Source organism: Theropithecus gelada, chromosome 12, assembly GCF_003255815.1.
Source record: "Theropithecus gelada isolate Dixy chromosome 12, Tgel_1.0, whole genome shotgun sequence".
In the NCBI taxonomy this organism is placed as follows: domain Eukaryota; kingdom Metazoa; phylum Chordata; class Mammalia; order Primates; family Cercopithecidae; genus Theropithecus; species Theropithecus gelada.
In genome coordinates, this window is record NC_037680.1 from 55,835,614 (window position 1) to 55,863,343 (window position 27,730).

General features: G+C 37.4%; 1 protein-coding gene across 13 annotated transcripts in view; it reads right to left on the reverse strand.

Annotated features, from left to right (window-relative positions):
• Positions 1–403: 403 nt before the first annotated feature.
• The window catches only part of ZNF385B (zinc finger protein 385B), a 422,701-nt gene continuing 395,374 nt past the window's right edge, over positions 404–27,730 (reverse strand). For 12 of the 13 annotated variants that reach the window (XM_025404509.1, XM_025404502.1, XM_025404501.1 and 9 more), the window contains 4 exons: positions 4,954–5,199; positions 3,976–4,154; positions 3,300–3,401; positions 404–1,896 (listed from right to left, as the gene is read on the reverse strand). In XM_025404509.1, the coding sequence (XP_025260294.1) occupies positions 1,678–1,896; positions 3,300–3,401; positions 3,976–4,154; positions 4,954–5,199 (746 nt within the window). In that variant the 3' untranslated portion in view covers positions 404–1,677. The remainder of the gene's footprint in view (positions 1,897–3,299; positions 3,402–3,975; positions 4,155–4,953; positions 5,200–27,730) is intronic. The other variant, XR_003122125.1, reaches the window with a different exon arrangement.

Genomic DNA, 27,730 nt, shown 5'->3' on the forward strand with positions numbered 1-27,730 from the left:
ATTGGAGAAGGCAAAGGAGAAGTGGAATAAAATTATCTGAAAAGAGATCATAAATGCCATGGACATCAATAAAAGATGAACTAGAGATTTAGAGGACCCACAGTAAGTTAAAAAAAATTCTAGTCCAAAGTTTTTTGCAGGCTGCTACTGTGATTTTGGGTAACTCAACAACTTTGGCCCAACTTCTTGGAGATTCAGAGAGAAAATGACAGTAAAATTTCACCTCATGCAGATGCTGTGAACAGTAATGAATAAACATGACAAATATGCTGCAAACAAGAGCTAAAAATGCTATGTAAGAAGCAATCTTTGCACCTACTAAAAGTCTTTCATCAGATGATTTCAAATTGAAGGTGTCTCAAGAGAAAAAAAAAAAAAACATTGAAAATACAAACAGATTTTGTTTTTTGTACTTTTATTGAAAAGGTACATTTAAAAAAATACACAGACATTTTACCATTTACAGGTTGCAGATATAGATGCTCTAAAAGAGTTCACTCTATTTTGTTGTTTTATGATAACTCTTGCCCCTGATATCACAAACATTCCAGTCTAGTTGATATCGGTTTAGAAAGCGGGGCATGGGAGCGTGACCTGCAATATATTCAGTGAACAGAAAGACAAATTGTTCAATTATAAATTTTTTATCTTCTGTACATTATTGCATTAGGGAGCCACAAAATTATGTAGCATCATTACAAATGAAAACAGGTTAAAAATGAAGAAGATACTTATATAGAAATACATGGATTCATTGTCTTCTTGCAGAATGCACAAGAGGTGCAAAAATGTGCAATTTAGGAAGCTCTTTTTCTGTTTGTATACGTTTGCTTAGCAACACAAACCAGTGAGGAAGCTACAAAATAAGTTAAACAAAAATAGCAAACAGGTAGTAATTATAGCTATGTTATATGGCTTTCTATTTCATTTAAATATCTCCAAATAAAATGTGAAATAAAGAAAATACATTACTTTATCTTTTGTTCTCTCAAAGAGAAAATTCAAAGCTACTTTGCTTCCTAACATTTACACAGCAACTAAAAATGTTTAATTCAGACAAGAGATACAGATCTAGTACTACACAGGATACAACAGTACTTGGGTCGAAACAGTACACAATCCCTGTCAACAACAGTACACCAAAGAGAGAACTTTGTGATCCGTTGGTAAGATGGTATCCACAAGTAAGCACTTGTGTTCATTGATTTTTGTTCCACACTAGAATACACTCAGTTGGATACCAGAGTTATTTACAGACATCTGAGGAAGATCCTAGTTTTCAAGTCTGTCAGGAAAATATTCCATATTGTTTTAAGCCAGATCATACCCATGGAAAAATAGAGAATGATTTTCTTTCTTTTTCTTTCTGACCAACATATGTTCAAGAAATCAAATATCTGAGATACACAAATTGAATGGGGTGGCGAGGGAGGGGTGGCGGGGAGGAAGTAGGGAGATAAAGCCTATGCTGCTCAGATTACTAAATTATAGGAGCGGTCTCTAAAAGCCCTCGTGAATCTAGTGATGTGTTTCTCTTTGGAATTGGGGAGCTGGGTGGTAGGCTGCATTTTGTGAGTGAATGGGGGTGCTGCAACACAAACTGCTTAACTTGCTGAATCCTTGTGGCTTTCTTTCTCAACTTCCTACTGGCCTCAAACGTCTTGGGGTTTGCAGACGTTAGTATGGAGCAAAGAGGATGGAGGCAGGAGTGGCGCGGATGGGCCCATGTCCAGGCCTCAGAAGAGCTGGAGGAATGGCTGGAGCTTGGAAGAGCGAGGCGGAGGGCCGGGGTGGGAGTGACAGCGCAGAGGACACGGCGGCTGCCGCTGCGAGAGGTGAGGACAGGAAGGCTGGGGCCAAAGGCTTCATCATATCTTTCTGGAATGCAAGTTTTGCCTAAGGGAGGGAGAAAACCAGGAATGGGGTGGAGATACTGTTTTTGAATAACCGCACCACAGGTATCTTTTCATAAGTAAAACACCAACATTAAGAAGTCTTAAATTTTGAAAATCTTCACCCTCAGAAGTCGAGAAATGATTACGTTCACAATGCTGGTTTCAGTGGCTCATGGCACAGCTTTCTTTTATTTGGTGGTCTTTGCTCCGGTGTGCTAGGGCACAGGGAAAGGCCTCTGAATAAATTCTAAAGCTATTTTATGCTGCTGCTCACCAGGAAAAAAACATGCCCAGAAGTTTCCTGCTTAGGTGATGAAGTTCAATTCAAAATTCAGGCTTGTCTTAAACCACGATGAGGCCTGGAGAGTTTTGTTTTGTTTTTTAAGAATATGTGTGATCCTTCCCTTCTCTGAGATAAGCTGCATTGAAGTTAGGTAATGAGTTCAGTACTTTAGGGACCCTGAAGAGTCAAGAAAACAGTCAGTTCACACCTCTGTCACTGGCTACTTAATGAGTAGGCCTTGAAAAATCACAGCTAAATCAAATTTCTGTTGTTGAGAATGATTGTAAGTGGGCTAGAAACTCTCTATTTAACGGAATGCCAGGATGGAATCCTCCTGTGAAGAAATCAATGCTTAATTTCTCTCTCTTGCAATCAGGAGGAGCCTTGCAAGCTGGATTTGCTTAATGCAGGTAACACCTGCTTGCAGCGTCAGACAGAGGCTTTGGAGAAGCTGGAAGGTAATCTCAGAATTGCCTCCAGCTGGACAAGTTTAGCTTCATCCTCAGACTGAACACTGCACTGGGCCCAGTCCCAGGGAGGTTGTGAAATCTATCCATCTTGGTATTTATATGACACTTATTGCTGGAGTCCCTAGGTGTTTTTGCAAAGACACTGAAAATAGCACATATTGAGAGCATAACAGGCTAATTACCAACATGCCTGCTAGAATGGAGAGAGCACACCATACGGACACTGCTTTACCTTCTCATGCCATATTAAAAAACAAAACCCCAAAAAACAGAAAGCATGAGGATATTAAATTAAATGGATGGATTTTTGTTTTATGAAAGAAATCCCTCTTTCCAAGTTCAACATCCCAGGATTCCTGAGGCATCATTTGTCCTTGTTCTTGAGACTTTACTTTATATGCTAAAGAGGATAGTCTTTTGAAAATAACTTGGTAAAGAGTAACATATTAGCTGTTAAAGAGGTTCAGTTTCTGTTTTCTAAGTAAGTTGTCCTATAGCAGAACTAAGCAGTTCAATCTAAAACTTCTATGAGGGCTATTTAAATTCGAAACCTTTCATGACCATTAGACTCTACGCCCTCCGTGCCCACAGTGGCTGCCCAACCCAGCAAGGCTGCCCCACAAAACAGGTGAGCAGGTGAGGTAAACTTACTGCTAGAATACTTGGGCTCCGCTGGAGTTTGTTGTAAGGGCTGTATTTTGGCTTCAGTGGTTTCCCTGCAACTCGATCTTTATGCCTTCGGCTAGAAATGTGCTGAAAAAAGTTTGATGCATTAGCTGAATTGAAATGTGAGTCTTATTCTATGTAAAATTTATTTCTAGGTAGCTGTTTTCTCCATTGCCAACTCTAGGTCCATAGTTCCACGATGGTGTGGGTAAAATCATTATGATTTCTAAATTAAGACTTATTCCTCCCTCAATTGTAATGCTTCTCTGTCTCCTGTTCTCGATAGCCCTTATCAGATTTTGCCTGGTATTAACACTGTTACTGATGAGTTTCTCTCTCTCTAATCAGATTTTGAGCCTTTGGAAGACAGGCTTATCATCTCACCTTACCAGAAGCTCCTGCTCAACTGTAGGCTCCAGTGACTACTGTTCCTGTCTCTCCAATATCTAGCCTGGAACCTGACATATAGTAACAGTAGATGCTCAAATATTTCATACTGACTTTTTCTTCCACGTAGCACCTGTATGTTGCATATTGTTTGCATCCTACAAAAGTTAGTCAACTTAACCGTGAGCACGGTAAAAACCATTCTATAGATGAGAAGATACACAGTCAAGTGGTGGCCTCAAACAACAATGTTTACTAATTCAGGATATGTTACCTGTTTGAGTTGAATTTCTGAGTTAACATGAACATCACAGATTTCACAATGAAATGTCTTGTTCTGTAGTCCTGACCCCTTACTGCCATTCTGCATCTTTAATCTTGATCCAGGTCTAGGATAGGATTTAATTGGACCAGCCCCATTACGAGCTTCAACCATGGTCTTGTGTTTAGATCCTAAGAAAGAAAGGACACATATTAAATAGCTATCCAAGAATTATACAAAGCTCTTTGTTTTCTTATCCTTGAGAAGTTTACCTGCAGGCTAAAATTCCCAATGCTTTTTTTAAATGATGACTTTAATGCTGATTTTTAGTTTAACACGTTATTGTAAAAAATGGAAAAATGTAAGAGTATATAATACAGAAAATATAGAGAAACATAAGAAAATAAAGATTACTCATGTTTTCACTACTCAGAGGTAACCACTATTATCATTTTAGGGTATTTCTTGTCAGATTCTTTTTTTAATGTACTAAAATTTTTTTTCAAAATGGGGATCATACTAATTAAATATCCTAAAAATTTCACATAACAAATCATGTACATATTTTCTGATCATTATGTTTTAATGGCTGATTAACATATATCATATTGGGTTACTATAATTTATTCAGTATTTCCCTACTGGTGGGCTTTAGGTTGTTTCCATTTTTTTTCTCTTTTAAGTGTATTGCAGTGAACACTGTGCATAAATATTTATCTTCATCTCTGTCACTTCATCCAAATGAGTTTTAGACAGTATTAGATGTTTTTAGGAAAATAAAGAATAGGGCAAGTTTGATCTCCAAGCTGCTTTTGTCTTGCTAGTTGCAAAGTCATATGATCATACTCTTCTAAAATCACTCTTTTGAATCAAAAAAGTAGAGAAGCATTGAACAACCCTAAGGTCTGAACAACAAAAGATATGGTAGTCTGATGGGAAAAGTTGGGTTTCATTATAAACATTATTTAAATGCAAAAGATAGCTGCTAACCTGTGTTATGTGCCTCCAGCTGTGACAGGGAGTTCACAGCCACTTTGCATAGTGAACAATAAAGTAATTTTTTGGCTTTTTCTTCTTCTGATTCAACAACAGTACCGGCAGCTCCATTTGTGCTCTTGGAGGGAGAAGTGGCTGCTCCAGGTGGCAGGGGTGTTGTGCCAGATTTGAGGAGAAATGAGCCACTTTCAGAGCTTGACGGCTGACTGGAACTGCTGGCTTTTAACTTCCCTTTATCTTCTAAGAGAAACACAGACAGATCTTATTGAAGCCTCATATATCATATAAACAAAGATAAATCACCATAAAGGAATTAAAAATAGAAATTTGATTCTTATGTGAAGTTTTTATTGCAGCATAGATTTCAGTTTATAAAGGTTAAATCAACCTCTATGTTTAAATCAAACAGAACACTATGCCATCAGTTTGATATTAGGTCATCCCAAGATAAGGATGACTTATGAAAAATGACTTTGTTCTCCCACTTGGAGAAGGTAAGTTTCTATCTGACATCCTTCAGTTGTAAATTATGCTACAAGGAACTCTTTATTATTAAACAAAACCACCTACCCTCTGATACAATTACATGATATGAAGGTAACATGAAATAAGCCATTAGGCCATGTTAGTTTCATTTGACTACTTACGTTTAATTATGACAGAGATAAGTTAAACTTTAATTTGTATACCAAGCTAAAATTTTAGCTTTGGATTGTGGGATAGAAGAAACATGGTTAATTTTGGTTATGATTAGCTAAGTTTTTGCTGCTCTGTGGATGGCAATGCAATTTATCCAAAATATAAGAGACCAAGATTCCATTCATTATGCTTATTAATTACTGCCAGTCTAAATCAAAAGTTTTAAATAATGACATTAACCATAAGCACAATATGAAGATTAGCCAAGTCATTTAAAGACACTTTGGCAGTTTGATCATGTAGCTACTAAATGCTTATAATCCTCAAGGCCCATGTGTAGGCTATGAGAGTCAGAGTGACTTTAACAGAATCTAACTCATTGAGGTTCATTTGCTATTCAAGACAGTCTCTATTCAGTGACTCCTTTGGGAAAGAAACTGGGGCTTTGTAAGCAACAGCAAAATCCATCAAACATTTAATCCTAGTAGAGCTGGTACTTTTAGAAAATGTCTATAGATATGCTGATTAACTCTCATGAAGAGAGAAAGGGAATGAAATCTGAGAATATATTTGCTAATTGCCCTAGCTAATTTGGAATTGTATACCATTGGCCTAGAAGACTAAGAGGGAAGGAGAGACTAGGCAACAGCAATGTGGTGTGTGTTTCTGTGTGTATGTTACAAGGTTCTGTATATGGGTAAACCTAAGCTTTTAGGACACATTGCAAATGATGGGAGATCATATTTCTACTAAGATATTATATAAAGAAAAGCCTAATTGATTTAGGAATCAGTAGTTGATTTCCATCCTTTCTTTTCAGTTGGATCCATTCAGGTTGAGACTAGACACAGCCAGGGTGCTATGGAGGGATTTCAAATCTGGGTGTTACTTAGAATATATGAATGCTGAGATCCTTTTAAACCCTTAGGTTGCACATTCCATATTCCCTTTCAGTGAGTGTACTAAAACTTCAGGACGACATGAAATATGATAGAAAAGGTCTTAGACTTTTATTAAACTGACCTCTACAGTGTGAGAGAAGGACATAAAATCATTCTTCCTAATTGGTAATAGTCAGCAAATTAGATTGGAGAATATTTTAGGCCTGGAACCCTCTCATCTATAAGGATCCCTCAGATTGAATCTGCAATCTTACAGAACTCATAAAGCAGCAAAATAATTCAGTAATCTTAATATTTGGAATTACTCAGTTTCTTGTGATGAAAATTAAAGTTATTACATTCCAAAATCTTTCCTTGCTTCAAGCATTTCATATGAATTCGATCTAAAAGAATCTGACCTGTTTCAGTCATTGACTCACTCATTCCCTCATATTACTAATAATGTCCCTTATACTAATGTCCCTCATAAACCCTTACATTTATATAGAACTTTACAGTTTACAAAGTGCTATGACTTACATTGTCTTATTAGCTCTCACAGAAAACTTGTGAAACAGGTAAGGCTCAAAATGATTATTCCTATCTTAAAGATGAGGAAACCGAGCCTTTTCAAAATTAAATAATGTCCCACGGATTAGTAAGTGGTATAAATGAGCATGATGTTTTCTCTAACTGATCGGTCTGTGGTACACTAATATTTCAGCACAAAAGGAGGACTTAATATATCACTAGTGACATAAAAGTATACAACAGTCACCCTAGATGTGAAATAGCAGTTGCTTCGTTTTACAATTGTAGGTTAGTTTTTAAAGTATATTTATTTGGCATAAGTGAAAATATTATCCTATTCAACAATCATTTGATTTAGGTTATATTGAGAAGATGTATAAAATTATATATTTTCTCTGTTCCTATTTCTTTAAGAAAAATATTTCCTTTTCATATCTTGTTTTCAAAGAGGTAATTTGTGAATTAACAAGTACATATTAACAATATGTTAATTGCTGACAATGTGCTAGACACTAAAGAGAATAGTAAATAAAGTAAGTATGTACTATGAGAAAATTACAGCATAGCAAGAGAAAATGAGACAGTCATTCAAAGATCTCTAATTTACAACAGAAACTGGTAAGAGGCATGAGAGCATAGAGCAGAAAATGATTACTTCTGCTTGGGGAGAACAAGACATTTTTCATTAAGGAAGTGGCATTTTGAAGGTTTTGAAGGTCAGATTTAGATAAGCATAGAATAGGGTTGAAAATGAGTGGGAAGTGAATGGTTAGAAGCAGAAACATGAGGAAATACCTAGGTATTCGAAATCTTGGGGTTTTCTTGGTGAATACTTGGTAGTTGAGCATAGAGCTGGCAACAAGTGTAATGGGAGATATTATTATAGAGGTCAGTTGAGCCAGAAGGCAGAGAATATCTTAAAACTATTAAAATATATACTAAGGGCAGACACTTCCCTTTTAAAATTGAGATGTATGGTATGTTTAACACTTACATGATCTAAAATTCAGATAAATTATGTTTTAAATTTTTTTCTCAGATAGGCCAGAGTCCTAATCTTTGAGAATATTAAGGAAAAATATTGACTTTGGAAATGTGTACATGATTTTACTCTATTCAGGAAATTCTGTTATTGGATAGATACTATCTAGTCAATAAAACAGATCCTAAAATTTGAAAAGTCACTTATGTATTTATATATTTGAATAGTGGCATTCTTTCTCAATATGCAAACGTCTAAACTTCAAAGCCTAATTTTATTATTTCTCATCTTAATTGCTTGATATTTTAATGAAAATCCATTGTTTTATTCCTCATTCCTTCCTGGTATTTTAAAAACCTCTTTGTGTATTTGAAAGTTTAATTAATGTACTGTTTACTTCTGTTTCTTTTAATAAAGATGCATGTCTTCTGGAACTTCTGGTTAAGATGAATTCCATTTTCAAGTATTCCCTCACCTAATGTTAATTAGCAGGTTTTCTGAATGTCCTAATTACTTCTTGATTACTCAAACACATTTATAAGGTTTTATCCTACAGGATTTTGAAGCAGAATTTGCTTAGCTACATCAGAATTGTTCGTTGTAACAAATATACATAATTTATGCATCCAAGTGAATTTATTTCTTCAAAGTAGTGTCCTTGGGAAGTTCCATACCGATTCATTTATTTTCCGAAGCTCCAAACACTTGAAAACTCTTTTCTTTGATACTCCTTTTATGTCCAGTTCATAAGCCATGTAAAGAAAATCAGTCTTCAAAATGTATCACCCTTATTTCTTACTCCAAAATCTTTACTCAAATTAATCCACCTTATTCATCAAACTTAGCACTACATTACTCAAACACAGCCTCAGAAGACTAATATGCTAAGACAAAAAGAACACACCAGAAGCTCTAAAAAGAAGTTTTAAGAAACCAATCCTGTTGGCATATGGAAGAGTCATGTCCATTCATAGGTCTTAATTTAAAAAACAATAAAAAATTAATATTCTACCTACAATGTAGGTCTTATATTTTGAATTAGAACTTTGAAAGCTGTAATCAAATTTTTATTATTTGACTTGTAAGATTTGCTTTTGAGTTTAATTTTACCAATGTAATAAGATTTTCTAATCAGGATGCAGTGGTTTAATAATAGATACATATTTTATGCAATAAATGTATGCTCTCTGCAGAAAATTTTAAAAATGAAGTCAGACAAACATTTTGAAAAATTAAAATTACTTATGATTCTATCATCTACAATAACAGTTGGTAAACTTTTTCTATACAGCTCCAGAAGACACGTTAAGCTTTGTGGCTATACTGTCTCTGCTGTAACTACTCAACTCTGCTTTGTAGCAGAAAAGCGGCCACTGGCATGGCTGTGATCCAGTAACATTTTACTTATGAAAATAGGTGGCAGGCAATATTTGGCTCACAGGCAATAGTTTTGACCTAGCATTATGATATTTTGGTATATATTACTCTATACTATTTTTTACATAATAGCAAATATGAATATACAGAAACATACTGTTCTGTAACTAATATTTTTCACTTAGGAATAAATCAAGAACATTTCCATGTCAATAAATGCAGAAGTGGATTAAGATTTCTAACACCAAATTATATTTATTTATATAAATGTACTATATTCAACAGTTTTCTTTTGATATTTTGGTTATCTCTGGTTTGCACTTTTGTTAATGTTTAAAGGATACTGAACGAGACTTCTGTGGCCTCAATGAAGGACACAACTGAGAATTGAAAGCAACTGGTATTTAGTATTATAGCATGTTAGAGAAAGTCCCTCAGAAACCCCCAACACAGTCCTTTATAAGATTTAGTAGAACTGGTCCAGCTACCAGCACCCTATCACCCACCTGTCTAGGCCTTATAAAGTAGTCTGAAGATTGGAGGACTCACTGGAGTCATGAATTTCTGGTCTGGTTGGGAGCTTCTGAATCCCAAACTAATAAAGCTAGAAATGCAGGTAAGAAGGGGACACTGGGATTTCATTCCCTAGTTAGACTGCTGCAGGTCTTGGCAATCTGTTCCTCACTTGTGGTTGAAGGGAGATGGGGTTGGAGCAAGAAAGGTAAGAAGGAGAAGAACCTATAATCTCAGTTTGGCATGTCAAGGTTGAATAAGATTTCTTTGGGCCAATAGGATGCTTTGAAAGGTAGCCTGGCTCAAATCATGTTGTTAGTGCCCAACATAGGAAGTCTGATCACTAGGACCTTGGCAGCAAGAGGTTGAAGGGTGGGCCTTTAGTGGCATAAGCTGAGGAAGGGTTGTAAGAGGTCAGGGAACCAACCTTATGAAGAATTCACACGTTGTCCCTGAGAGTCAGACAGCATCTGGACATCTGCCATTCAGAGGACAACCATAAATGTCATTAAGTACAAAAGCATTTGCCCTTTTTTCTCCTCTAATTCCTCCTCTTATCCCTAACGATGGAAGGCGCAAGAATCAGAAAGCATGGAACATGGAAGAAAGAGCAGACCATGCCCCTTTTCGTGGTTCAACCTGAGCCAGAAAAAAGGGAGTGTTCAACTGGATAAGAGCCTAAAGTTTCAAATAGGACCAGACTTTCTGATATTTGACAATGTCTTTGAGGAATGAGAAAGGGAGATTCAATAGAATATACAGTCATGTGTCACATAATGACATTTCAGTCAATGATAGACTGCATACACAATGGTGGTCCCATAAGGTTATAACGGAGCTGAAAAATTCCTATTGCCTAGAGGTGTGGTAGCTGTCATGATGTTGTAGTGTAACACATTACTCATGTGCTTGTGGTGATTCTGGTGTGAACAAACCTACTGTGCTACCAGTTGTATAAAAGTATAGCACACACAGTTATGTAAGGGATATAATACTTGATAATGATAATAAATGACTGTGTTACTGGTTTATATATTTACTATACTATGCTTTTTATAATAATTATTTTAGAGTATACTCCTTCCATTTATGAAAAAAATTAAAGTTATCTGTAAAATGGCCTCAGGCAGGTTCTTCAAGAGGTATTCTAGAAGAAGGCATTGTTATCATTTATGACAGTTCCATGCGTGTAGTTGCGCCTGGAGACCTTCCAGTGGGTTAAGATGTGTAAGTGGAAGACAGTGACATTAATGATCCTGACCCTGTGTAGGCCTAGGCTAATATGGGTGTTTGTGTCATAGTTTTTAATAAAAAAATTTTTTTTTAAAGTTAAATAAATAAATTTAAAGATAGAAAAGAGCTTAGAGAATAATATAAAGAATTTTTGTAGCACTCTGCAGTGTGTTTATGTTTTAAGCTAAGTGTTATTACAAAAAAGTCAAAAGTTTAAAAACGTTTAAAGTTTATAAAGTGAAAAGATTACATTAAGCTGAGGTTAATTTATTACTGAATAAAGAAATTTTCTAAAAATAAATTTAGCGTAGCCTAAGTATATAGTGCTTATAAAGTCTACAGTAACATCCTAGTATGGTAAGTGTATAGGAATGTCCTGGGCCTTCACATTCATTCACCACTCACTCACTGACTCACCCACAGCAACTTCCACCTCTACAAGTTCCATTCATGGTAAATGCTCTATACAGGTATGCCATTCTTATCTTTTATACAATATTTTTATGGTACCTTTCTTATGTTTAGATACACAAATGCTTACCATTGTGTTGCAATTGCCTACAGTATTTAGTACAGTAACCTGCTATATAGGTGTGTAGTGTAGGAGCTAAATAGTTCATATGGTTTAGCTGTGTCCCCACCTAGATCTCATCTTGAATTGTAGTTCCCATAATCTCCATATGTCATGGGCGGGAACCGGTGGGAGGTAATTAAATCATGGGTGCAGTTACCTCCATGCTGCTGGTTCTCATGATTGTGAGTGAGTTCGCATGAGATCTGATGGTTTCATTAGGGTTTTTTCCCCCTTTCACTTGGCACGTCTCCTTGCTGCCACCATGTGAAAAAGGACATGTTTGTTTCCCCTTCCACCATGGTGGTAAGTTTCCTAAGGCCTCCCCAGCCATGCTGAGCTGTGAGTCAAATAAACCTCTTTCGTTTATAAATTATCTAGTCTCGGCCAGGCGCAGTGGCTCACACTTGTAATCCCAATACTTTGGGAAGCCGAGGCAGGCAGATCACTTGAGGTCAGTATGAGACCAGCCTGGCCAACATGATGAAACCCCATCTCTACTAAAAATACAAAAAAAAATTAGCCAGGCGTGGTGGCACGTGCCTGTAATCCCAGCTACTTGGGAGGCTGAGGCAGGAGAATCTCTTGAACCCAGGAGGCAGAGGTTGCAGTGAGCCGAGATAGTGCCACTGCACTCCAGCCTGGGCGATAGGGCGAGATTGCATCTCAGAAAAAAAAAAAAATTACCCAGTCTCGGGTATGTCTTTATTAACAATGTGAGAAGGAACTAATACTAGTGTAAACTATTTAGCTTAGGCCTGTAGTAGGTTGTACTGCCTAGATTTGTGTGAGTACTATACACTGAATGATGTTTGCACAATGACAAAATAACCTAAAAATGCATGTCTTGGAATGTATCTGCATTGTCAAGCAACACTGCATTGTTAAGCAACCCTCTATAAGCTATCATGTTCGTACCTCATTGAATTCATACATTCAATAAACCAGTTACATAAACAGTATTATATGCAGACATCTCTGAAAACTCATCTGATAACTTCCTCAGGACATGAACTTTGAAGAGAAATTGCTGGGACAAAGATTGTGTACATTTCTGAGCTTTTGATGCATATACCAAATTGCCCTCCAGAATGGTCATACAAATGAATACTCTTAGGAGTGTCATAAAAGATTGTGGCTTCCCTGTACCTTTATCAGCCTAAGTATCCATTGACCTTACCAATCCAACAGACATAATATGGTATCTCATTGTTAATTTGATTGGTATTTATTTTATCACTAAAACAGATGAATATTGTTTCATAAGATTAATGATGCTTTGTATCTCAATGTAGTTTAAAAAATTTTATTATTCTGAAAGGAAACAAAAATCTTACAGTTTTGTTTGTTTGTTTGTTTGTTTTGAGACGGAGTCTCTCTCTGTCGCCCAGGCTGGAATGCAGTGGCTGGATCTCAGCTCACTGCAAGCTCCACCTCCCGGGTTTATGCCATTCTCCTGCCTCAGCCTCCCAAGTAGCTGGGACTACAGGCACCCACCACCTCACCTGGCTAGTTTTTTGTATTTTTTAGTAGAGACAGGGTTTCACGGGGTTAGCCAGGATGGTCTCGATCTCCTGACCTCGTGATCCGCCCGTCTCGGCCTCCCAAAGTGCTGGGATTACAGGCTTGAGCCACCGCACCCAGCCTAAATCTTACAGTTTTAAGAGTTAAAACATTGTACACTAAAGTAAAAAACTTTACAATAATAATAAACTTTCTTTTATACATCCTAATAATGTGAAGTTGATTGAAGCATTGTTCTTGAAAACTGAAATCAGTATTGCAGTCATTATTTGAAAATTTGCTTTATGCAGAGCAAAAATACTAGCCTAATGGCTGTTCCAGGCAATTGTATCTTACAATAATGGTAAACGTAACAATAATAATCACAAATCAACCACTCATAGTAACTGAGCACTCACTATAGACAAATCACTATTTTAAGAATTTACAGTCATTATCTAATTTATTTTTCAAACACTATAATGAGACAGAAATTGTTACTATCTGTACTTTTAAACATTTTTCTTTTTCTTTTAATTGAGGTATAGCATATATTATAACATATATAAATTTAATACATTTTAATGTATGTATATAGATACAATATCACATAGATACAATACACCTGATGATCAAGTGTTTTCACCACCCCAGAAGCTCCCTTGAACCTCTACTAGTTGAGATTCCCCCAAAGATAACCCCTCTATTAACCTAGATCAGTTTTATCTATTTTTAAGCTTCCTATAAGGAAATCACACAATATATTTATTTTGTGTCTGGCTGCTTTCACTCAACATTATGTCTGTAAGATTCGTCTATATTATTATAGATAGAAGGATATTTTTTCAGTGCTGGGTAGTATTCCATTGTATGAGTATGCCACAGTTTATTTACCTATTTTGCTATTGATGAAAATTTAAAATGTTTTCAGTTTTTGGCCATTTTGAATAATTCTACTATGTACATTCTTTTAAGTGTTTTTTGGTAGACATAAATACTCATTTTTGTTATGTATGTATACACAGTAGAATTATTGGGCCACAAGATATTCATATCTAGCTTTAGTAGATTCTGAAAAGTTTTCCAAACTGATTGTACCAACATATATTTCTATCAGCAATGTATGAAAATTCCAATTGTTCTACATCTTGTCTAATTCATGGTATCAGTATTGTCGGTCCTTTTGATTTTAGCCATTCTAGTGGAGGCGTGGTGGTATCTTATTGTGGTTTTAATTTGTATTTTCCCAATGGCTAGTGATAATGAGCTCTTTTCATTTTTTTACTGGCCGATTGTATATTTTGTGAGTGTTTGTTCATATCTTTAGCCCACTTTTAAAACTGGGTTGTCAGCTTTTTCATTATTGATTTATAGGAATTATTTAAATATAGCCTGAACAGGAGTCCTTTGTCAGATATACATATCACAAGTCATCTTTCAGGTTGTGGCATGCTTTTCACTCCCTAAATGTTGTCTTATGATAACCCCAATTGTTTAAAAAGAAAAATCTCCAAGGCTTAAATAGAACAAATAACTTGCCTGTAGTCATTCAATTAATAAATGATAGAGCATGGATTCAAACAAAGGCTTCCTGAACCCTGAGCCAGTGCTCTTATTGCTCTTCTGTGTTAAGAATATTAGACTAAGAATGCTTAGTTTTAGAAATAGCTTCTTGAATGTCTTGTTGACTAAAGGGGAATGGATGGTAATATCTTTGTATATCTAAGTTACATGATGCCATAGAAAGCATACCACATGATATGGTTTGGCTGTGTCACCACCCAAACTCATCTTGAATTCCCATGTATTGTGGGAGGGACCCAGAGGGAGGTAATTGAATAATGCGGGCAGGTCTTTCTCATGCTGTTCTCCTGATAGTGAGTAAGTCTTGTGAGATCTGATGGTTATATAAGGGTGAGTTTCCCTGCACAAGCTCTCTCTTTGCCTGCTGACATCCATGTAAGACATGACTTGCTCCACCTTGCCTTCTGCCATGATTGTGAGGCCTACCCAGCCATGTGGAACTGTAAGTCCATTAAATCTCTTTCATTTGTAAATTGCCTTTTTCAGCGGCATGAAAACGGACTAATACAGAATATTACAGGCACATTTTGTAGAGAACCAGATAAATAAGTCTGCTTTGATGTGGTTCTTTAATGGTTGTGTAGCAGGCCTAGAGTATGCCATCCCTGTAGCAGCCACAGGAGAAGCTCTGAAAACAGAGTAGAAGTTATTCTTTTGTAAGAGAAGTATACATCTATTAAAAAAAAACCTCTATCTGTTGGGGTGTCTCCCTCATTCTACCAAGAAAAGAAGGAATGACTCTAGCCTCTAGACACTCTTAGTAAATGGAGAAGGCACTGATTTAAATTCACATAAGAAACCTTACCCTTGTTTACTGTGCTTTTCCTAGTCACTTCCTCATAACTGGCCTCCCCACACCCTTCTTTATTTGTTATAGCTTGAGATTATATTTAAGCCTGAATTCAAAGTCACCTCTTGGAGATTTACTCATTTCTCTGGGTATCTCCCATCAATACATGAGGTGTACATGTTAATAAACTTTGTTTTCATGTTAATGTGTCTTTTGTTACAGGAATCTGTCCCAACCAAGAACTCAGAAGGAGAGAAAATTATTTTTTCCTCCCCTATAGTTGGAACTTTGCATGTAACCTAAGAAAGCAAACGACAATAGTTTTCAAAAGTTCATTTTAAGAAAAATTTTGTGTAGGTGTTGTTTTATTTGAATTTTCAGGTCTTGTCTGATTTCCCAGAAGAATTAATGGACACTCAGAAGGAGGTCTCTGATTCCCTATATGAGATAAAAATTTCTTTGCATTTTTGTTTTTGATAATGTGTGTCTTGGTTTATTAAGTTGCTTGAGTTAAGGCCACTAAGAAGTTTAATTTTCTGCCTCTGAGGGGTTGCAAAGATTTAGAAATTACAATAAGTGGGGCAGATACAATATAGGCATCTATGCTTGGTGGAGTGGAAAATTAGTATAACTATTGTTAAACAATATATAATTTCACCAAGAAAGTCTCCCTCTAGAAATTTGTCTTAAGGGAATAACCATCCATCCATTCAACAACTACTGATTGAGCACCTATTATGTGCTATACACTATACCAGGCATGGAAGTTAGCAGTAAAAATACCAAATCTCTGACTCAGTGGAATTAATCATCTAGTGAGGGAGAGAGAAAATGTGTGTGTATGTATTTATATATACAAATGTATTTTAAATAATTTAAATGTAAATTTTAATTTATATATAAGTATACTTATTAAATAAATGTGAATTATAATAATAAATGTATAAACTTTTTTATTACATGTAATAAATATGAAAGCACATATATTCAAAGCATATATAAAACTATATAAAAATTATATATGTAAAAAATATATATAGTGGCCAGGCCAAAATATATATAGGCATGGTGGCTCACGCCTGTAATCCCAACACTTTGGGAGGCCGAGGCGAGTGGGTCACCTGAGGTCAGGAGTTCAAGACCAGCCTGGCCAACGTGGTGAAACCCCATCTCTACTAAAAATACAAAAATTAGCTGAGCATGGTGGCACATGCCTGTAATCCCAGCTACTGGGGGCTGAGGCAAGAAGATTGCTTGAACACGGGGGGCAGAGGTTGCAGTGAGCCAAGATCTTGCCACTGCACTCCAGCCTGGGCAACAGAGTGAGACTCTGTCCCTCAAAAAAAAAAAAAAATTATATATATATATATATATATATATATATATAAAATATCTCATAGTGATAAGTGCACTAAGAAGAAAAATAAAGTTGGTCATGGTAAAGAGTCAGCTCAGGCCTATCTGAAGAGGTGATATTGAAAGCTCCTTTGCAAAGATTAAGATAGTCATAGAAATCTAACATGGCTGACTCCATCTTGCGTCTATTCTCACAGGCTGGCTGTCCTCACTCAGTGCCGGGTGTAGGCCAAGCTAACCATGGAAGGAATTTAGTTTACAGTTTAACTTTGAAGCAAGGATGATAATAGTTCCTCCCTAAAACTGACCCTCCCTGCCTTGTTTTGTAAATCTACTGAAAGGTGATAAGATTAAGAGGCCTGAATTCTGCTAAAATACAGGTGTAGTTAAACGATTACCAGCCATTGTTTCTTAGCTTGCTTTTCTACAATCCCTTACTGCTCAGGAGTCCTGTGGCCAGAAGTTACAAGATTTGTGACTTTCCCAATCTTTCTTATAGATAACATCACTGTTGTAGAGCCTAAGATTGGTGTTTTGAGATGTTTTTCAGACTTTTCAACTGACTGACTCCACTTAGACCCATGACTCATGACTCAAGCAGACCTGTAGTCCCGACTCAGAGGCTGACTCAGCACATGAGGACAGTTTTCCACACCTCTATAATTTCATTCCCAAACAATCAGCATTCCCCATTCCCTAGCCCCCTGCCCATGAAACTATCTTGAAAAACTCTAACCTCCAAGCTTTCAGGGCAGCTGATTTGAGTAATTACTCCCATCCTCTCACTTGGCTAGCCCTGCAACTATTGAACTTTTCCTACCACAATACTGCTCTAAGTGGATTGGTTTTATCTGTACAGCAAGCAAGATGAACCTGTTAGGCAATTACAATATTTGACAGAGACGTGGATGAAATAATAGGAGTTCTGGGAGAAAGAGTGTCCCAGGAAGAATGCATAGTAAGTCTAAAAACCTTGAAGCGGGAACAAGCAAGGACAAGAAAGTCAGTGAGACTGGCGTCTGACTGCAGGATGTGAGGTGGAGGAGTTGGAGGGACAAGATCACATACAGCCTGGTAGAACATGAGAGAAATTTGGGTGTAACATAAGTATGATTACTGAGTAGGGAAGAGAGATGATCTGATTCCTGTTTTCATAAGATCATTTTGCCTTCCTTGTGAAGAATAGACTGTGAAAGGATAAACATGAGGAGATCAGTCAAGAAACGACTGTAGTTGCCCATGAGACAGCGGATGGTTCCTTAGACAAAGGTGGTAGTGGTAGAGAATTGAGCAGTGGTTTCAGAATATATGTGCAGGTAGAACCAACTAGACTTATTCATCAGGGGTGGGACGTTAAAGAAAGAGAGGAATCAAGTCTCATTATCATGGTTTTAGCATGAGCACTTGATAAATGGTGGCTGATGTCATTTACTAAGATTTGAGATAACAGTATTTAGGATGCTAACAAAACTTCCTGGCCTCTCAGCCAGGAAAACTTGGTTATTCCTAATTCCATTTTTGACTGAGTCATCTTAAGCAAGTGATGTATGTGATTGGGACCTTAATGCTTACATGTGCAAAATACTACCCTTTTCTTATTGACATTAAGAACCAAGAACACTGTAAAAGTGAGGCAAGGGCTTCAGGTGGAAAATGCAATGGAAAGGTAATAGTTGTAAGAAGTAAGCTCAGATAATGAGGCCAGGGTCATGAATTCTATTCCACACTTCCCAGGACCTGTGAATTTCTAAATCCATGCCATTTATCACTGAGGACTCATTAGGCTCATTGATACCTATTGACATCTTCTGAAATAAGCCTTCCAGAATAGCAAAGAAGCCCCAAAACTTGAAAAAAGTCCTCAGATCACCAAGGTCACAATTTCAATAGAATTGCACTTTGTGCTTTCTGAGGTCTCTGAAGAATACTGCTTGTCAACTAACACAGTGAATTTTTCCTTTTTATACTCAATATTGCACTAAACAGAGGCATGCAGTGAAAGGACTGCTGGTCATATTCTTTCCTGTATTCACAAGCACCTTGTCCAACATCTCATTATTATTCCAAAAAACAAAGCAATGCCCATATTACTGCTTAACACTCATTAAACCAAGTTAGCTCACTTTGATAAGGAATTCTGAAATCATTCTCTGCTTTATCTTTCCACTTTCTAAATAATAAGAAACTAATGGGCATCAGTCAGAGTACCTACTTTCTTCCAATTGTGCAGTCTTGTGAGAACTGAAGCTGAAAAGCTCAGGGGGCTCTACAGCAGACAAAAGGGGGAAAAAAACCACACTGCAAACCTGTATGTATGTAAATTGGTGTGCTGCAGAAGACTTAAGCCTTTGCCTTGTTCGTCCCCTCCTTATCTACACATTTGACAAAATACAACTGATAGAAGTCACCAACTGATGACAGATATTTTAAAAGTTTAAGGTAGAATTCCATTAGATAGTTAATGGATTTTTTTTTAAAAGCACACAGGCTGTAAGATGAACAAATGAATTCAATACCTTGGAGTTGTCTGCAAAATAAAGTGTTGCAAGAGATGTAAAGATGCTAGAGTATCATCACTATATTGTTGGATGCACAAAAAAGGAATATTCATTTGTAGTGTAATGGGACTACACCTATCTAAAGGAGCAGGAAGAAAAGGCCAATATTGCAGATAATGATCAGATACAACTCTCAGGTTGCCTTACTTATTTATTAGATATTTTCCTGAAAGGTTATGTGCATAAAGATCTTGGAAAATTTAGTAATAAGTTGAACACACTATTTAAAAGATGTGTGTGTGTGTGTGTGTGTGTGTGAAAATAGAGCTTTCTTGCCAGTGCAATAATCACACACAATTATTTTAAAATTCTATATTCAGATGGATTAGATTTGCTTAAATTAGGAACATACATAATAAAAAGTTATATATGCATCAGAAGAGGTCAATAAACACAATAGGGAGAAATGATTATATAAAGGGAATATACACATCAATCAGATGTGCATATTCCATGCAGATAAAACTTCTGCATGGAAGTTTTATCCTTGTTCTAAAGCTCCAGATCTCTCATGAGCAAATGTCTGGTCTCCTATTTCTTAGAGAAATGGGGAAGCTGGATGAGATCACGCCAATATTATAATTTCTTCCATCTGCACCCATTTTCTTCACATCTCTGAGGAAAAGGTGTATGCTTCCACTTGTCCTCTGTATTTCTTTTTCTTTTTCTTTTTTTATTATGCTTTAAGTTCTGGGGTACATGTCAGAACGTGCAGTTTTGTTACACAGGTAAACACATGCCATGGTGGTTTGCTGCACCCATCAACCCATCAACTACATTAGGTATTTCTCCTCCCTTAGGTAATTCCTCCCCTAGCCCCCCACTCCCTAGCAGGCCCCAGCGTGTGATGTTCCCCTCCCTATGTCCATGTGTTCTCATTGTTCAACTCCCACTTATGAGTGAGAACATGCGGTGTTTGGTTTTCTGTTCTTGTGATAGTTTGCTGAGAACAATGGTTTCCAGCTTTATCCGTGTCCCTACAAAGGACATGAACTCATCTTTTTTTATGGCTGCATAGTATTCCATGGTGTATATGTGCCACATTTTGTTCATCCAGTCTAACATTGAACATTTGGGTTGGTTCCAAGTCTTTGCTGTTGTGAATAGTGCCGCAATAAACACACATATGCATGTGTCTTTATAGTAGAATGATTTATAATCCTTTGGGTATATACCTAGTAATGAGATTGCTGGGTCAAATGGTATTTCTAGTTCTAGATCCTTGAGGAATTGTCACACTGTCTTCCACAATGGTTGAACTGATTTTCACTCCCACTAACAGTGTAAAAGCGTCCCTATTTCTCTACATCCTCTCCAGCATGTGTTGTTTTCCTGACATTTTAATGATTGCCATTCTAACTGGTGTGAGATGGTATCTCACTGTGGTTTTGATTAGCATTTCTCTAATGACCAGTGATGATAAGCATTTTCTCATACATTTGTTGGCCACATAAATGTCTTCTTTTGAGAAGTGTGTGTTCATATCCTTTGCCAAGTTTTTGATGGGATTGTTTTTTTTCTTGTAAATTTGTTTAAGTTCTTTGTAGATTCTGGATATTAGCCCTTTGTCAGATGGCTAGATTGCAAAAATTTTCTCCCATTCTGTAGGTAGCCCGTTCACTCTGATGATAGTTTCTTTTGCTGTGCAGAAGCTCTTTAGTTTAATTAGTTCCCATTTGTCAATTCTGGCTTTTGTTGCCATTGCTTTTGGTGTTTTAGACATGAAGTCTTTGCCCATGCCTATCCTGAATGGTATTGCCCAGGTTTTCTTCTAGGATTTTTATGGTCCTAGGTGTTACATTTAAGTCTTTGATCCATCTTGAGTTGATTTTTGTATAAGGTGGAAGGGGTCCAGTTTCACTTTTCTGCATATAGCTAGCCAGTTTTCCCAACACCATTTATTAAGCAGTGAATCTTTTCCCCATTATTGTTTGTGTCAGGTTTGTCAAAGATCAGATAGTTGTAGATGTGTGGTGTTATTTCTGAGGCTTCTGTTCTGTTCCATTGGTCTATATATCTGTTTTGGTACCAGTACCATGCTGCTTTGGATACTGTAGCCTTGTAGTATAGTTTGAAGTCAGGTAGCGTGATGCCTCCAACTTTGTTCTTCTTGCCCAGGATTTTCTTGGCTATGAGGGCTCTTTTTTGGATTAAAGCTCTTTCCTATAGCTTCAACTACTTTCTTTACACTTGATTCTTTTTTTTTCTGTCTACAAATGCTGAAACTTCCATGTTCTAAAAGTCATTCCATAACTCAGTTTACTCCCAGAGCTTCCCGCCTATCTTCTCTCTGGTGCTGAACTAGAAGTGGGAGTGTGAAATATGCCTTTCTGCTTCCTGTCTTCCTATCCATCCTTATCCTCCTGTCAAAGGCAATGGTGTCTCTTTTGTCTTCTCTTACACTGGACATGAATTTCTTCTAGAAACTTTTCCCCTTCAATGTCCACAATATTTTTCACCCTGGATGTTCATGACACTTTCCCTGACTGGGTGTCCTTTAGCTTCTACGACAGCTTGTTCTAGACCCCCTTTACCATCTCCTATTCTTCTGCCTGCCCCTAAATGTTGGCATTCCTCAAGATTATACTCTAGTCTTTTTCTTGGGCATTACATGATCTAATTCAATTCAATGACTTCCTCTACCACATTGACATAGATTCCTAAATCCAGAGGTAAATTCTCTACTTTTCTTTCAAGATGAAGACCCTTTTCCACCATATTCTATAGGATGTCTGCTTTTAGATATTTCCTGGGCATTTCAAATTCAACATGCCTGTTACTGAATGAATAAGCTGCTCCACACAGGGGCCTTTCCAAGTAGTCCCCACATCAACTAATGGTATTGCCAGTTATATATTAGAACTGTCAGCAATGACTCTTAAATTATTATCTCTCTTACATTCTGCATTTAACTAATTATCCTCATCTATCAGCCTTATTCACCGTTTAAACTAGCAGACATTTATTTAGCATTTACTATGTGCCACTGCCTCATTTTAGGCTGTAATCTATTCTCTCTGGATTACCATGAAATTTCTTTACTGATCTTGACCATTCTAGTCTCTGAGCCCATGTCCTCCCTTCTTCCCTACTCCATACTTTTATAATCCTCTTCACATAATTATATTATGATCTTCCATTAATTATAATTATTTATTTGCACTTCAAAATTATTACCAGGATAGAGAGATTCTTGAGTCCTGGAACCATGTCTTGATTTATCTTTATGCCTAATGTACAGAAAGCCATAGGTGAGCAATAAGTTTGCGGAAATAAGAAATGTCCAATTCAAGGCAGTGCTCTCCAGCCTCATAGTAAAAACACAAGAAAATTTCACTGCTAATAGCTGAATCTTAACTAGTAAAACAAATATACATAGAATAGACACATAAATGCATTTTAGCTGTTGACTATGTAAATTACTCATATCATTGTTGTCAAGTCTATATATTTGCAATATATATTTAATGTCACTTGAGGTTAAAACAACTCTCTTGAGTGGATCTCCTTGAGATGTACTAGACAGGGTCATAACAACAAACACATTCCCTTGTGACAGGTCTAATATTTTGATATTTGATAATATGAACAAATCTGTGATTATCTCCTTTGTTATAAATCCTATACAAACGTACATATAAACAAGGTACCTCTAATAACGATATAGCTAAGGCATATACCTCTGCCAGATAATCTGAAGCACATGTGAAAAAAAAATCACCAAAATATAGCCATTCCTCTTTGCAGCTAAACTCATGTTCTGTTCTTTGGCAAGATTTCTCATGAAACTATAGGTATTCTGTTTGGAAATTCATCAGGGGTTTCTAGCCCAACAACCCATCTCTGCAATGGTCTATATAGTCAATATTAAATTACATTATACAATATTCACTTGTGTTATCAATGATTACATGGTTGATATACTTGTGTAACAATACTCTTTAAGAAATCCCACCAGGTGTGGTGGTTCATACCTGTAATCCCAGCACTATGGGAGGCTGAGGTGGGCAGATCATTTGAGGTCAGGAATTCAAGACTAGCTTGGCTAACATGATGAAACCCTGTTTCTACTAAAAATACAAAAATTAGCCAGGCATGGTGGCACACATCTGTAATCCCAGCTACTTGGGAGGCTGAGGCAGGAGAATTGCCTGAACCCAGGAGGCAGAGGTTGCAGTGAGCCGAGATCGTGCCACTGTACTCCAGCCTGGCAACAGAGCAAGACGGTTAAAAAAAAAAAGAAAGAAAGAAAAGAAAAGAAAAGAAAAAAAGAAGAGAGAGGGAGAGAGAGAGAAAGAAAGAAAGAAGGAAAGAAAGAAAGAAGGAAAGAAAGAAAGAAAGAAAGAAAGAAAGAAAGAAAGAAAGAAAGAAAGAAAGAAAGAAAGAAANAGAAAGAAAGAAAGAAAGAAAGAAAGAAAGAAAGAAAGAAAGAAAGAAAGAAAGAAAAGAAATTCCCCATCGAATGTCCCATGGCATTATTTAATTTCTCCTACTCTTTAGGTAATAGATATGCATTACTGAAGGTGTCATTATAAAGACTTTGTGTCTTACTGAAGGTGTCATAATAAATACTTTGTGTGTTGGTGATGGTACCACTCACAATTAACCCATATCCTCAAGGTGCATAATTTTACATCTGGTGGCCCAAGACTGATTCTGAAGTACACTGGGAATCCTTCAGTCATCCATTTAGGCTTCCTCCAACTAGATGCCTCATTTAAACTTGGTTTAATTCCAAATGTCCCCAAGGGTTACCTAGTATAGTTTAGTACAGGCTGGTTCAGCTCATAACACCTACTAGTTAGCTGACTTGCTTTATTAGTCATAGGATTTCCTGTTGGAAATATCTGATCTCGATTCCTCACTCGAGGGTGAACTACTGGACCACCTTTGGAAACAGAAAGCATTTTCTATATGGTGTCTACCATTTTGCAGAAGTGGAAAACAAAACAGAATACTTAAGTCATAAGCCCAGAAATACTGAGTAGCCAAAGACAGACATGGAACTTAAAGCTAGTTTTTGAAATTCTCTGAGCACTATAACATTACACATTGGGTCAATCTAAGGCAGTCGGGCCCTTCTCATCCAGTGCTACATTATCATGCCTGGAGCTAAATTCCAGAAACCCTGTCTCTTCAAGCATGGCTGATGACTGTGAAGCTTGCGAAATCCTAATTAGCTATGTTTATGTCTGATTTTCATATCTTGACTTTTAGACTAATCCTGAAAGCAGGGAAAATTATCTATAAATTAAAGTGACTCTTCTCTGAATCAGAATCTGCATGTCCTTATCTTTAGAAAAATAAAAAATAAAAAATAAAAAGCTTATTCATTTTAAGTAACTCAGGACCCATAAAAGTTAGGCGGTGAACTTCAAAAGTCCAAAACCAGCCCTGCGTTATACTCACACCTTCCGGTAATTCTCTGCCAGGCTACGATCATGACTTACGATGTCGCTGCTCTTTCCATTTGAAAGCCTCTGTCAATCAGGTTCTGGCCATCGGTTCATGGCCTGCAGAGACTCGGTGGTTCAATAAAAAGTCAGCCATTGCCCTCCTTGTCTAAGTATCATATGACAACTGTCCCATTGTCTCGTGTGCCACTTTGGAAGCACAAGCTGCCAGCCACACCCAGATAAAACAATGGCATCTCCAACTATCTCCATGTTGAAAGATGGCAGCCTACCTTCTGTATCAGTGAACTGGCACCGATGTTAGTGAACTTGTCAGCTTTTCTGAGTGAGCATAAAAGAGGGCTTGTTCGCTAGAGTTTGAATCTAATAAACAGCTTTCTCTTATTTTGTGTAGTTTTTCCAGACATTTGACTTGCAGAATAGAGAAATCATATTTCAACTTCTCCAGGTTGAAAAACTGCCCCTTTTCCAATTTGTCACCAAGAGATGTGAAACAGTTATTTCTGAGGCAGCTTTATTATGGAAAATAGAATAAGTAACTCATGTCACTCAAATCAAATTCCTCAGGGAGTAGGTCCAGTAGAGATACAAAAGCCGGGAGTAAGATTAAAAACTAATTTTCTAGGTGAAATGAGAAAAGGCTCTTTTTCTTTGAAATGAATGGCTCTTTACAGAGGAAACAGATTCACAAAGTATAAGTAAAACATTTGAATTCAGGTCCCCTCACCCTCCTTCCTCTCTAGATGCAGAAAACAGCAAAGGGTTTTAGCTTTGATACTTCAGACAGGATGAGGTGGACACTGGCAATGGAAAGGTCAGCCTGAGAGCTACTGAGGAAACTGAGTCTTTCTTCATCTAGTCAGGGAAACTTCCAGGAGACAAGCTTTTTGCCTCAGGCTGCTTCAGGGACGCAGGTACCAGGCTCTTACTCTTTATGCACCTAACTACGTACTTACTGCCTGCTCAAAGGAGACTATGTGGACATTCAGGGGCTGGACTGCCCAGGTATAATACAGATACCAATCCTTTAAAAATATATTTCTAAAAGCCAATTATAAAAAAATTCTAATGCATTTAAATTCAATCTGCAGCTTTATTACAGTGTTGTGCTGGCTTTATATTTAAGACCTAGAGGTTAGAGGAGAAAGTCTGTTGGCCACAGGAAGTCTCCTTTAAAAAGTGCTATCAGGTTGCTCTGCCTCTGGAGTAGCCATTCTTTTTGCTTCTTTCTTAACAAACTTGCTTTCACTTTTTTCTGTGGCAGGGTTGTCCAATCTTTGGGCTTCCCTAGGCTACAATGGAAGAAGGAGAATTGTCTTGGGCCACACATAAGTTATACTAACACTAACGATAGCTGAAGAACTAAAAAAATTGAATCTCAAAAAAATCTCATAATGTTTTAATAAAGTTTACAAATTTGTGTTGGGTTGCATTAAGTCCTGGGCTGCATGTGGCCTGTGGGCTGTGGGTTGGACAAGCTTGTTCTATGGACCTGCCCCGAATTCTTTCTTGTGTGAGGTCTAAGAACCCTCTCTTGGGGTCTAGATCAGGACCTCTTTCTGGTAACATCTTCCTGGCAAACTATGAAGGGACTACGCTAAAGAGATTCCTGACACAAAGGAAAATCATCAGCACAGCACCAATTGGCCGACTTTGAGTAAGTGGTGGGGTACATTTTCCCCAGGTAAACGATGGGATTGGGTTAGAGGTCCAATTTAGGAGAGTTAGAGTCCCTCCTAATACAGAGAAGGTTAAAGGTCCTTCTTAGCAAAAGGCAAGGACACTTGACTGAACTTGGGTTTGAGGCCCAACTTAGGAAGGTCAAAGTCCTTCCTCAAATGTTAAGGGGTTAAAGATCCACCTCAGTAGTCTCTCTTTGGTTAAAAATGGACTTGGCACTACGAGCTGTTAACCGCTATTCTCTTTAGATTAATCTGCCTTGTGCTCTTTGCTGTCAGCTGTGGGTGACTGGATTAGGCATGTACCAAATCACATGGGGAGCTTTTTCCTCCCCAATGGGGGAAACTTGAGAGCTGATGGGACTGCTGGAAGAGATCCCTTTGCAACTGACAAGTGGCCGCCTGAACTTTTGACTCAGTGGCGCTGGGATCTGTGGGTCTTTCCCTGGCTTCCCTGAATTCCTTGCCTTCCCTACCCCACCGCAGGCCATGCTTTTCTCTCTCACTTTCTCTCCTTTCCCTCTTCTGTCTTTTCTGTTACTTGGGGACACTGTCTGCTCTTCCATCCTGTCCAGAGACCACATGTTGAAACTTCTGGTCTGAGGTCATTCCATCCCACTTTGAATGGATTAAGGATGGCAGGCATCAACCAGGCGCAAGTGTTAACCTTGCCAGTGTGGTATTGGGTGCTAAGTGGAGTGGCTAATGTCTACGTTTTGTCATGCATATTTTGCTCTGGCTGGAATGGAAAATGTTAATCCACTTCCTCCATGCAGCCTGCTGGCTCGCGTCTTGCAAAATTGAGAGACTTTTTTGCCTATGGTCCCATGAAACTGAAAAAAGATAATTTTCCTTTGTGATGTGGTTTGACCCCCTGGGCTATGGTGCAAGAAGCAGGGTTGCTAGGGCCCCTCCGGGAGAAGTAACCCAGAAACCTAGCATGCTGATGAAAGGTAAGAATTTCTTACCAGTCAGCCTTCTGGCCTCTCTCTGTGCAAACTGGTTGAAGGAATGGTAAAAATCACTGTTTGTCTCCTGTAAAGTTTTGATTAATGGGAAAAAGGATTTGTGAGGCTAGTGTTAGCCTGTAGCAAATCTGATGTGCTTTACCTTATGAATTTATCTTTCTGCTTTATTCTGTCATAAAAAAGGTACCCTAG